Genomic DNA, 11,967 nt, shown 5'->3' on the forward strand with positions numbered 1-11,967 from the left:
TTTTTAATTAGATAAGGAGATGTCGTGGCCTACCTCCATGTCCCACGCCCAAAAGGCAACAACTGGGAAATAATGTTTTTAGCAGCTCGGATACTGAAGATAATACAGTAAGTTAATATGTATTGTATCTAATTTTTAGTTTTATAGCATTGAAATGCTTTATGAATGAGAAATTTCGAAAGATTAAAAAACATTTGATCACGAGGCGGGATTCTAACCCGCGTTTTTTGCCAAACCGTAGTAGCGTTATTATATCTCTCAAATTTATTCGTAGCTATCTTAAAAAATGAGTAACTGTAAATTTTATTATATTTATCATTAATATTTGGTTTTTGACAGATTTCTGACTACTTACCTGAAGCTACATTTGAGATTGGGGCGGACATTGAGTCTGAATACACCCCTCAATCAACGATCGAGGAATTCGATGATTATTATACAGCACCAAGTAAGGAAATTACGATTATATTAAGTCTTGTAAATAGTAGAGAGAGAAGAGAAGAGATACTAAAAAATCTCTTTTAATCTCACTGTTCACTATCATCGTCAGCCAGTATCATTGTTTCAGCGCAATCTAAGCACGTTGCCTTTTCTGTGTTTATCCTCGCATATACATATATACATATAACGTACTAGCTGCGCCCCGCGGTTTCACCCGCGTAAGTCCGTATCCCGTAGGAATATCGGGATAAAAGTTGCCTATATGTTATTCCAGTTGTCCAGCTGTCTACGCACCAAATTTCATTGCAACCGGTTCAGAAGTTTTTGCGTGAAAGAGCAACAAACACATACACATCCTTACAAACTTTCGCATTTATCATATAAGTAGGATTATCTCGATTTACAGTCTTAAGTCTAAACGTGTAACTTGAAAATTAATTCTGTTAAATTTTCTTATCCATGCAATTTATTTCATGCATCAAATATCCTTCAAAGTCAAAGTTATACATTTATTTATTCAAGTAGACTCCCTTGAAGCACCTTTGAGTCCTTATAACAATTACTAGAAACGCATATTAAAAGGTCGACAAATATATTGAGAGCAGTGTTTTATAAAAAATTTAATTAAAAATTTATACCTTATTTCGTGACAGTTATGTTTAAATGGTACCTACAGTCGGTGTCATATCGATTTTTTTAACCTGATTTTAGTTATTTCTTTTTTTTATGTCACAGTCGGCAATGGAGCTGGTGGGTCGCCTGATGGTAAGCGCTACCACCGCCCATGAACATTTATAGAGGCATAAGATCCATTGCAGACTTGACGCCTCTACAAATGGATTGCCGACTTTTTGGGAAGGGATTAAGAAAGGATTGGCGAGAGCAATAAAGGAAAAGAAGAAAAAGAATATGGGCCTCCGGCTCCCCCACTCACCGAACGAAACATAGCAGAATGCTATTTCACGCCGGTCTTCTGTGGGTGTGTGGTACTTCCCCGGTGCGAGCTGACCCAATTCGTACCAAAGCGTGCTCGACCCCCATATATGTATTGTATTTTAATGGCTAAAATGTTAAAATTTCTAACAGCAGCCAATATGCCCACATATTATGACGTGAATGTGACTGAAAACTTGGACGGCAGCGAGCGAGGCCCTTGCGATGCTGGCTTCAGACACGATGCTGAAGATGACATTTGTATTGGTAAGTGGAACGAAACAGTCTTTCGCAAACATAACTCTCGTATAGTTCGCGGTTATTCCATACTCGAAATCATTCATTTACTTGTTAAAATCTTAGCATTTAGGAAAAACACCCAAAATTATGACTATATGATAAGTCCATCTTAAGCTAATAAGAAGTTTTATAGTACCGACATCTTCCAGTTTGTAGACGTATTCGTTTTAGATTGATTAGATAGACGTGTTGTGTGAAGATGTCGGACTTCAAAAAGTTCACACAAATTGAAAACCGATTCGAGATGAGGCGAGCGTGTAACAGACAGATTTTTTAATTGAACTGCACATGCTCTGTGTAATATCCATGACTAGCTGCGCCCCGCGGTTTCATCCGCGAAATTCCGTATCCTGTAGGAATATTGGGATAAAAAGTTACCTATATGTTATTCCAGTTGTCCAGCTCTCTACGTACCAAATTTCATTGCAATCGGTTCAGTAGCTTTTGCCTGACAGAGCAACAAACACACCCACTTCCTTACAAACTTTGGAAGGATAGTAGGATATTATAAACGTGAAAGACACATTCCACAGACGTGGACGAGTGCCGCGCAGCGCACAGCCCGTGCCACAGCACGCAGGTGTGCGGCAACCGCGCGGGCGGCTACCGCTGCGCCTGCCCGCGCGGCTACCGCGCCGCCGGGCCCGCCGCGCGCTGCCTCGGTGAGACGCGTGCTCGGTGCACGCACACGTGCTAACGTGCATACACTCACACAGCTCCCTCTGTGTGTGACACGTACAGACGGACACATCACGCGTCCTTGCACGCACGACTCACATAGAAAGCGCTCTAGCGCTCAACTCACATAAAACGCCTATAAACAAGTAATGCACATGCAACACGAGTACACGGATACATCAAGTGCTACAAAATTAAAAAATATCCTATTATTTTTAACAATTCCACTCACTTATATAAATATTCATGTAAATTCTGTTTTAAAAGAAAAAAATTATGCTAATATTTATGAAATGGTACACTGATCCGGCTCGAAGGACCATAAACGGAGTTTTCCGAAGGTCCTGTTATAAATGAAGGTGGGCTAACATGAAAATATTAAAAAAACATGAAAAAGAAATACCCCGATTCATGTCGTACGAAAAATTAACCTATATACAACTAAGTAATATTTCGCTCAAATTCATTAAAATACTTTGCGTAAAATACAAATTGAAGAACACTTAAAAAATCATTTAACAATTAAAGATCACCACTACCGAAATAATTTTAACCATTTTTACCATTTCGCTTGCAAAAAACGGCAGACATAAACGAGTGCGCGCTGGACGCGAGCGGCTGCGAGTTCGCGTGCGTGAACGTGGCGGGCGGCTACGTGTGCGCCTGCCCCGCGCGCCTGCGCCTGCACACCGACCGCCACCACTGCGTGCCGCGTACGTACATACATACATACATACATACATACATACATACATACACACACACACACACACACACACACACAAAACTACTGGATACATTCATTAAGGCTCCCAGCGGTTGGATGAGTGGGGACACTGAAAAACAGCGCTGTCAATGTATTTTTTGCAGCATAGGCTGGGTTGTCCCCTTTTTGTCTGGGTCGTTATGACACACTCCTCATATCTGATGCTGGTCTTCTTCGTTTGTGTAATTTTATATATTATATGTATAAATGTATCTATTTGTTGCTTTTTGTCTGTATAATTTCTTTCATTAGGGTGTTGTGCTGTCCCTGATAAATAAATGTTTCTTTCTTTGTTTCTTTCTTCTTTCAAATGAGTCAAATGACTTGGATTTGAAAGTAAATTGCACACTCTTTACTAGTTCTACTTTACTGTATAAAATGTTTAAATTTATCCCAAAAATTTGACTAACTTTTAAATACATAGTCAGGTATGGTATGGATCATGTTTAGATGGAATATGGATACCTGATTGAAATGAGTGTAGTGAATGCATCTTATTTAAAAAAAAAAACTGAAAGAAAGATGAAACTCTTAAATACAGTTTCATCTTGAAGTAACAATACAAGGTAGCTATAACTTATTGCATGTAAAGGTATGAAAAAAAGAATCAAATTGTGATTAATATAATTAAGTATTTCCATGCTTCTCTTGACAATATTAAATTATTTAAATCTGATTTTTATATTACAGCCTCCAAGTACAACAAGCCTCGCTATTCCTATGAAGATACAGATAACGAAGATTATTTAGGCACGTCTATAGACTATCCTGCGAGATAACCCACAAGTAATATAGTACCAATATACTAAATATAAAGTTTTATATATAATAAGTAATAGTATATTAATTAGGTTATGACAACAATACTTAGATTAAAATAGGTGGTAAGTGTGTAAGAGAGTATCACACGGGTTATTTTATGGGTCGAATTGAAACATTAATAGCTAATTATTACTCTTATAATATTCCAATAAATTACTCAAAACTGCCTTATTTATAAAACTGTAATAACTGTAAACTTGTAATATTTTGTGAATTAATAATAGTTAGAAGAAGAATGAAATAAAACAATACTACTTACTTATTATTGTATTTCTATTTATTTAAACCCAATTACATGTTAGAAAACGTACGTACTTTCTAACTGTGTACGTGGTCAAAAATATTATATTCTACGTCCAATTATGTACCAGTCTACTTCATAGAGGTAATAGAGAGTAGAGAAAATAAATATCTGCTTTTGCGTTGAGGCGTTCGACTTTTAGAAAGAGAGAAATTCGCACTACCCTGCCTATATAATATGATAGTTGATATTGTAGGCCAGTCTTTCTCAAAGTGGGCGGTAACGTCCCAATGCGCTGAAGGCCTAGAGGGGGTCAGTGAGGAGTCCAGAAAATATTGGGGGCGTTGGCCGACTTGTAATATTTTATTTTTTAATTTAAAATTTACTGAAACTAAAGCCTATTCCTACATTGATTCTAGTAATATTAAAAATATAGCAGCAACATGGAAACCATGATTTGATATTAATTTTAAAATCGAAAGTCAAATTTCTTTTATGCAAAAAATACAAGATATAAAATAGGTGATGTGCTGAAAAGTATTATTACATAAAGGGATCATTAGATGAAATGAGGTTGAGGGTCATTGCTCATTTTTTGCGCATATAGATATTTCCTCTGTATATAAATAACCTCTATGTTCTACATTCCTATTAAACACGAGTGACGATATATTCCATACATTTTGCTCTATTCGATTCTGAAACATTGTGTAATGTGTGAAAGATAATTATAATGAAATAGAATTCTATGTGACGATGGGCGGCAGGCGATCGCTACAGAATATTTTCTTTATTGGTCCTCGCTTTGGGTCCAGTACTCTCTCGTCGTTTTTTCTTGGAATATTCCTGGAACATATCAGCATTAAAATGCTCAAAAAATTGGTTATTGTGTTTTGTTTTTCATACAACATTCTTTGTAAAATGGACACAAGGACCTTTTGTTATCTATCAAGAATTGAAAAGAAATTTCTAATCACATTTAAAAGAAAATCCATTTTTGCGACGATCGCTAATACTTACTGCCAATACGAGCCGTTTCTTTGTAAACGCATTATATTATTTTGACAAATCATAAGTTCATTTTGCAGATACGTCCGTTGATCATTCACCCGCACGAATAACTGAAATTTATTTAATTTTATGGAAGTTATTTAACCAAAGATTGATGCTTCAAGTCAAATTGAAATTTGTCGATTGCTGTTTGGCAGTTTAACATACCTTAGACTCTGAATCCAATCGCCACTCTTTACTTCGTAAAGTGCTAACCAAATCGGTTTTCAGACGTTCAAAACGTTTCACCGTTCGTAAAAGCTCCGCCTGCGAAATTTACAATTTCAGAATCCTTACCGATATCTTGTTTAACATATAATATTATTTGTGTCAATAATAAAGATGTAAAGGTAAATCTGACGTGTATTACGTTATTTATACTACCCGACCGAATTACAGCATATTTGAAACAACGATGAATACATCTATGCAAACGGTATAGGATATTTTTGTAACAAAAAAACTTGATATTGTAATAGTTAAAAAAAAAATGCGAAGGACGATGTTTTTATGTATTTTTAAATGAGCATCTCAAAATGTATACGTTTCATTGATCACATTAATTACCACATTTTAAACATCTTTTTTTGGAAAATGTAATTGCGCTAAAGCTCTTGTGCGATATCATGAAATTTACAATAACGAGGAAATGTACTTAGCTATGTAATATATATTTTTTAATGATAAAGGATAAGATAAGATAATAAACTTCCTTAATTTAAACCATTACATATTTATTGCGCTCGTATTAGTTGAATACGGGGAATGAAGAGGAAGGCTCATAATTTTTTTTATTCTGTATATTATTGAATACATTTCTATTTACCAAAACCTTTGTAAATCCTAAACAAAAATATTGATTTGTCACTTACAGGAGTCAGAATATCCAAGTTAATATTCAAATCATCATGTTTCAGTTTACAGTCTGAAAAAAAGAAAAGAAATGGATATTTTGTATTTATAAGTTATCAAAATTCAGTCTCGAATTAAAAAATAATACAGATTAAAATACGCATACATAGAGAACCTCCATCGTTTTTGGGGATGGTGGTTAAAAATTAAGGAGTACGTTACCTGGGCCACAAACTTTTGCATTTCTTATTTTATCCCTCAATATAGGGAGTTGGTCTCGTAAATTCTCTATAGCTTCCAGTAATTGTTTATGTCGCGAACTCTCCTTCTGTAAATCATTGTCATAGTCCCAAGGAAAATCTGGTTTGCGCAAATCTTCCTGTATGCATACTATTTGTTTTTCGAGCTCACCATTTTGCCACGCAGCTGCTTCTCTGTTTTATTATGTAATTATTGTAATTAAGAAGTACTTGAATAAATGCAGTGATGTAAATATTAATACCTGCATGTTTTTTCATGATCCAATTCGGTTTTTAAACTTTCAATTTCATTTTCATTCATAGCTTCTTAGTTTTACTAAATATGTGTTTGTTGAAGTATCACTTTAACAATTAAAAACTCTAATACAGTTTCTAAACCTTTCACTAATAATTAATATTGATTTAACAAAATTGTATAATAGTCATGAATATTTGAGATTTAATTACAGGCGGCAACATTTCAGTATTGCAATGCATTAGTTTTTTAAACAATAGTTCCTTGGTATCTTTTTCATTAAAAATAATACATTAAAAAAGAATTATAGTAATAGCTAATTAATCTTTATACATTATTAAGGCTGTAATATTTAAAACGGAACGCGTCGAAATTATCGGAATGTCGCTGTGACATTGTCAAAATAATGTCAAAATGGCCAGTTATTTTCGAATTTTCAAATTTGAATTTTCCATTTAGTTCGATTTATGAATTTTGATTTGTGATTCAATTCATACTAAATCTTAATTAACTACACATTTATTAAAAAGTTTTGTAAATTTTCTTCTATACGTTATTATAGGGCAATTTAAAAGGTAAAGGTCGTATTGTTACAATGGAAGACGTTAAAATTACACCCGAAGACATGAAAAAACAACGCAATGAATTGATACAGAAAATGAAGGAATTTATTGAAAAAGTTCAAATGCTATCGTGGAATTTACAACAAAATTTTATCGATCTGTATTTAAATTTCACACCAACAAGAAGCCTGGAGCAGTTAAATTATAAAAACAGAAAAGAAAACATATTTTTAGAATATGATAAATTAAACGGAGAAATAACCACTATATGCGAAGCACTTGAAAGTAAATATAAAACAGAGGACTTTAAAAACTATTGTGATAAATTAAATGATTCAATAAACCATTTAAAAGACCTTTGCATTGTGGCAGAAGGAAAATCAATACTTGAGAAAGCTAATCATGAGTTGGGAAGATATAATTACTGTGACGCCATATTAAGTGTAAGGGATTTACTTGTAAAACTACGATCTTTAAAATATGAGGGAAATATGTCTAAAGCTCTATCTAATCTTTCTGCACAAGCTGAAAATCAAATAGCTGTGTATACGGCTAACTTGAGCATAGAATGGGAAGAAATCTTTACTTGGACAGAAAGAAAAGGTGTAAATCAACTCACATACTCTCTATGTATACAACAAAGTGATCCAATATTGATACAAAAATTATTAAAATCTCTTTATTCCACTGAACGTCTTAATGTAGAACTTGGTTTATTTTCTGATTTTTTCGTAAATAAGTTGCTACATAATGTTGTAAGGCATAATTGTGATATATTTACAGAAGATCATGTAGGAGCACTTATATTTAACATAAAAATAGATCTAAGTGATCCTAAAAAACCAAATTTTCAAACAATATTTAACAATTTAACAGCAGTGTTTGAATTTTTACAATCAACCTTAGGATCAAAACTGGAGGCTGATATGACATTTATTGAAGTGTTTGCTAAATCCATAAGGTCCAATTTCTTTACAAAAATTATAGAAGATTGCATCAGAAATAACCTGCCATCTTGTGACAGTAGTTATCAGAACTATAAAAATATTGTTATTGAGCTGGAATCATTCAATAAGTTTCTGATAGATTTAAAGTTTGTGGAAGAAAAAAATTCACCACTGAATAAATACATCAATGATACAGAATGTGTGCTGTATAATAAAAAGTGTGATAAACTTTTGAATGATGTTCGTAAACTGTTACTTGAAAGTTTGTCTTACGGAACAATAACTGTGGGCACAGTCACTGAAATAGAAAATGAATCGGTTTTAGATGTAACACAGAAAGATTTTGTATACGATTTAAACAGCCCGCTATTTCTTCCAAAGTGTGTCATATCTCAAAATGTTAAAAAGATAATGACTATTATTATTGAGCATTTGGAAGAGAGTGTAAAATTGCCGGAAAAGTATAGTAATCAACTGGTTGTATACATAAAAGATATTGCTGTTATGTATCAATGCCTTGTACCAAAAAAGTTCAGAGTTAATCTAGACTGTTGTCCTTTAGATATAGGTGAGAACATTTCTAATAAAATTCATATATATTTTTTCTTAATACAATATGATTTCAATATAGTACATACAAGAAGCTGCTCTCAATTATATTTTTAATATTTATTTCAGCATTATTCTTCAACAATTGCTTCTACTTAGCACACAGTTTACTCGGACCTCCATGGAAGATTATTTTGCCGGATACCTTAGCTGATCTTCTTAATATTGCCTTATTGGAATGCATACAGGACTTAAGGCTAGTTGGATTAGAGAAAATGTCTCTTTATTTGCAAAATCAAAGGAACATTATTGTGGAAAAAGTTGAAGCAAATGGTATGTGTTTTTTCTAATTGATGTTGCACTTCCAAAGAGTATAATTTGTATATAAAAATTTTATGCAATAGATAACAGATACAGAGAAAATATTCTTCGGCAACTTGTGATTTTTTTTCTTTCTTCCTCTTGAACTGTCTGCCATAAGTCTTATGATCAAATTTAATACAAATTTACGAATTAAATGTACTAATTGTTTTCAGAGCTACCCTGGTCGCTAGATTCCTACGACACCTTCAACTACGCAATCAACAACTCCATAACCCTGATGAAGGAACTGAAAAGCAGCTGGTACAATATCCTCCCGTCTCGCATGTACCAGCTCTCACTGTGCACTCTCATACAAGCATTGTGCCAGAGCATGCTCACTAGAATATTTGTGGATATCAAACCAGTTGATGAAGAACTTATTTACATGTTAGCTATTCGATTTCAAGATTCTATTAAGGAGATTAAAACGTTATTTGAGGTATGTTTTTATTTTACTGTAGATAACATACATTTTTTCCCGCACCACTCTAATTCACAAGTCAAAATAAAAATTGATAAATGATCTATTTTCATATAAATAAAATGAAAACGTAGATAAAGAATAGAAAAAATTTGTTCATGAGGCGGGGTTCGAACTTGCGTCTTACGTAACCTCGTCTGTGTCTGCGTCTACCGTGGCAAGGCCGAAATGATCCCATCTCAATCCTTCGAATTTCTTCTATCGTTTCGATTCCATGTGCCTGTGATAAGGGTCATTTGTCCATTTGCATTTGATATTGATCATATCGAACCCTGATTCCACATCGATATATTATAATCTACTATATAAAAATAAGTCGGGTTTTCCTTCCTGACGCTATAGCTCCTGAACGCACGAACCGATTTCCACGGTTTTGCATTCGTTGGAAAGGTCTCGGGCGCCGTGAGGTTTATTGAAATTAAGAAAATTCAGGAAAAATCTCAACAGAAATTAACTATAGTCTTTAATACATTCGCTGTTTATAATATAAAATTGTTCCAGGAGCCAATAAAATTTGAGACCAAGGTAGAAGCTTGGAGAAAATTCGTTAAAATGCCGCAACTACTAAAAGCTCAACTTCTCGAAATAGCTGAGATCTGGAAAACAGATAAGGAACTAACAGAAACCTACACTTGTGAAGAGATCCGCCAAATCGTGAAAATTCGCTTTCCAGATGATAAATATAGGCTGAAAATATTAAAAGAAATAGAATGATTTATAACTGTGTTTTGTTTTATTTAAATATCTTTAAAAAAAGTTTATCAACTTTTTGTGTAGCTTTATTGTGCTTCAGAATTGAAATTCTATACACATATATGAATCATCTATTTTCTTAGGTCACGTCATCACGCGTGAACCGAGGCTGGACCGATTTCAAAAATTCTTTCACCATTGGAAAGCTGCAATTACAACCCTTGACATGGGCTATTACTAACCACCTTATTATTATTAACCACGGGTAAAACCCTGGCGAACTAGTAAATGTATATAATTGCATCTATAAAACAATTCCACAATCTACATGCAATAACAAAAAATCTAATTTATTTTACATTGATGATATTGAAGAATAAAAAATGTATTAATTAACAATCATCACAATTCATAACAATTCCAAAAAATGAGTAACATGATTACGATTATGTAAACAAAACAACTATGGTGTACCACGTAATACAATAAATAGGACTGTAATAATTTTATCCTTATTTATTTATATTCCTATGTTCCTGAGAAGCTGACTGAAAGACAAACTTAGTCCAATACTTCAGTTCAGATACAGACAATGAGTGTTACTAATTAAATAGTAGAGTAATTTCTCGCGTGCAAATATTTACATCGTTGCGTAAGTTGGCCAATTGTATTAAACTAACGTACGGAAGAACGGAAACAGGAAATTGGTAAATCACCATTTCGCGGCATTTTACTTCGCGCGATTTTTTATATCATTGGTAACATTGATTTGCGAGTCTCTTATCTATGATTTAACCTAGTTGAAAAATAATTTGATTAAAATGTTAAACAGTAAATGCCATGAGAATTATTGCAAATAAGGTATTAAATAAATATTCAATTGAATGTAGTCAACAGTAGAGTCGATTGTGTAACACGGATAATGCTATAAATAATTTATTGATATAAACATCTAATATTGCTAATCAATCGACTGTTACTGAATGAACACGAAAATTTAAAATCACGTAAATGTAAAGATATTTAATTATTTAAGCTATTATGGTGAATACCATAAATAATTATACGCATTACGCAAGTTTATTAATACCAATTTAATTCGGTAACATAACTATTATTAACTGTATTTTAAATATACGTGGAATTGTTGTAACAACTGTCTATTATATTTGTATTAATTTTGTTCAATTCTGACAAATAGAAAAGTTTGACGTTTATGTGTACAATATTTCTCTCGTTTACATAAAACTTAATTAACCTATATAAAAATAAATAAGAATACTAAACACTCCCGACAGACGACATCCAGGGAAATTAAATAATTTAATCATTAATTACTCAATATATTTGATTAAATTTAATTAAACAATTTTATCTCATGAAATTTTGTATGCATATATCGGGTAGGTCTGAGAATCGGCCAACGTCTATTTTTCATACCCCTAATGATAAGACACAACAACGTTTGCCGGGTCAGCTAGTTACTACATAAAATTGTTAAATCCAGTTACCTTTAATTCAATACTAGTCTACTCGAACCTACTCCGGCGGCTGTGATGTTATTATAAACCAAATAACATAATTCATCTTGATAACAAAATCATTTATTTTGAAAAGATCTCTCGTCTTTGGTCTAAAAAAGACATTGCAACTTTTTTTTTTCTTTTATTTACCTAAAAAAATCTTTGTGCGATAAAAACATTTAAGATACATATTACTTAGTCTGGCCATAAATACTGTTACACTTAATTATAAAAAAAATATTACATTTGAATTTCGAATCTGTCATTTTT

At 33.0% G+C, this 11,967-nt stretch overlaps 3 protein-coding genes across 3 annotated transcripts in view; 2 read left to right on the plus strand and 1 right to left on the minus strand.

Moving 5' to 3' along the window:
• LOC119837246 (hemicentin-1-like) overlaps positions 1–4,117 on the plus strand; it is a 29,452-nt gene extending 25,335 nt beyond the window's left edge. The window contains exons 41-46 of the mRNA XM_038362764.1: positions 12–107; positions 340–448; positions 1,528–1,641; positions 2,208–2,336; positions 2,940–3,065; positions 3,809–4,117. Coding sequence (XP_038218692.1) covers positions 12–107; positions 340–448; positions 1,528–1,641; positions 2,208–2,336; positions 2,940–3,065; positions 3,809–3,897 — 663 coding nt within the window. The 3' untranslated portion in view covers positions 3,898–4,117. The remainder of the gene's footprint in view (positions 1–11; positions 108–339; positions 449–1,527; positions 1,642–2,207; positions 2,337–2,939; positions 3,066–3,808) is intronic.
• An 86-nt stretch (positions 4,118–4,203) lies between these two features.
• On the minus strand, positions 4,204–6,736 carry LOC119837398. Its single transcript, XM_038362970.1, has 6 exons — positions 6,586–6,736; positions 6,306–6,517; positions 6,104–6,156; positions 5,400–5,498; positions 5,202–5,302; positions 4,204–5,027 (listed from the first exon to the last, which is right to left on the minus strand). Exons 1-6 carry the CDS (start codon positions 6,642–6,644, stop codon positions 4,928–4,930), a joined length of 624 nt encoding a protein of 207 aa, XP_038218898.1. The 5' UTR covers positions 6,645–6,736; the 3' UTR covers positions 4,204–4,927.
• A 293-nt stretch (positions 6,737–7,029) lies between these two features.
• Positions 7,030–10,214, plus strand: LOC119837445 (centromere/kinetochore protein zw10 homolog). The gene is made up of 4 exons (XM_038363030.1): positions 7,030–8,656; positions 8,767–8,970; positions 9,174–9,439; positions 9,983–10,214. The coding sequence occupies exons 1-4, from the start codon at positions 7,174–7,176 to the stop codon at positions 10,193–10,195; spliced, it is 2,166 nt and encodes a 721-aa protein (XP_038218958.1). The 5' UTR covers positions 7,030–7,173; the 3' UTR covers positions 10,196–10,214.
• Positions 10,215–11,967: the final 1,753 nt, after the last annotated feature.

The sequence above is a fragment of the Zerene cesonia genome, chromosome 27 (assembly GCF_012273895.1).
Source record: "Zerene cesonia ecotype Mississippi chromosome 27, Zerene_cesonia_1.1, whole genome shotgun sequence".
In the NCBI taxonomy this organism is placed as follows: domain Eukaryota; kingdom Metazoa; phylum Arthropoda; class Insecta; order Lepidoptera; family Pieridae; genus Zerene; species Zerene cesonia.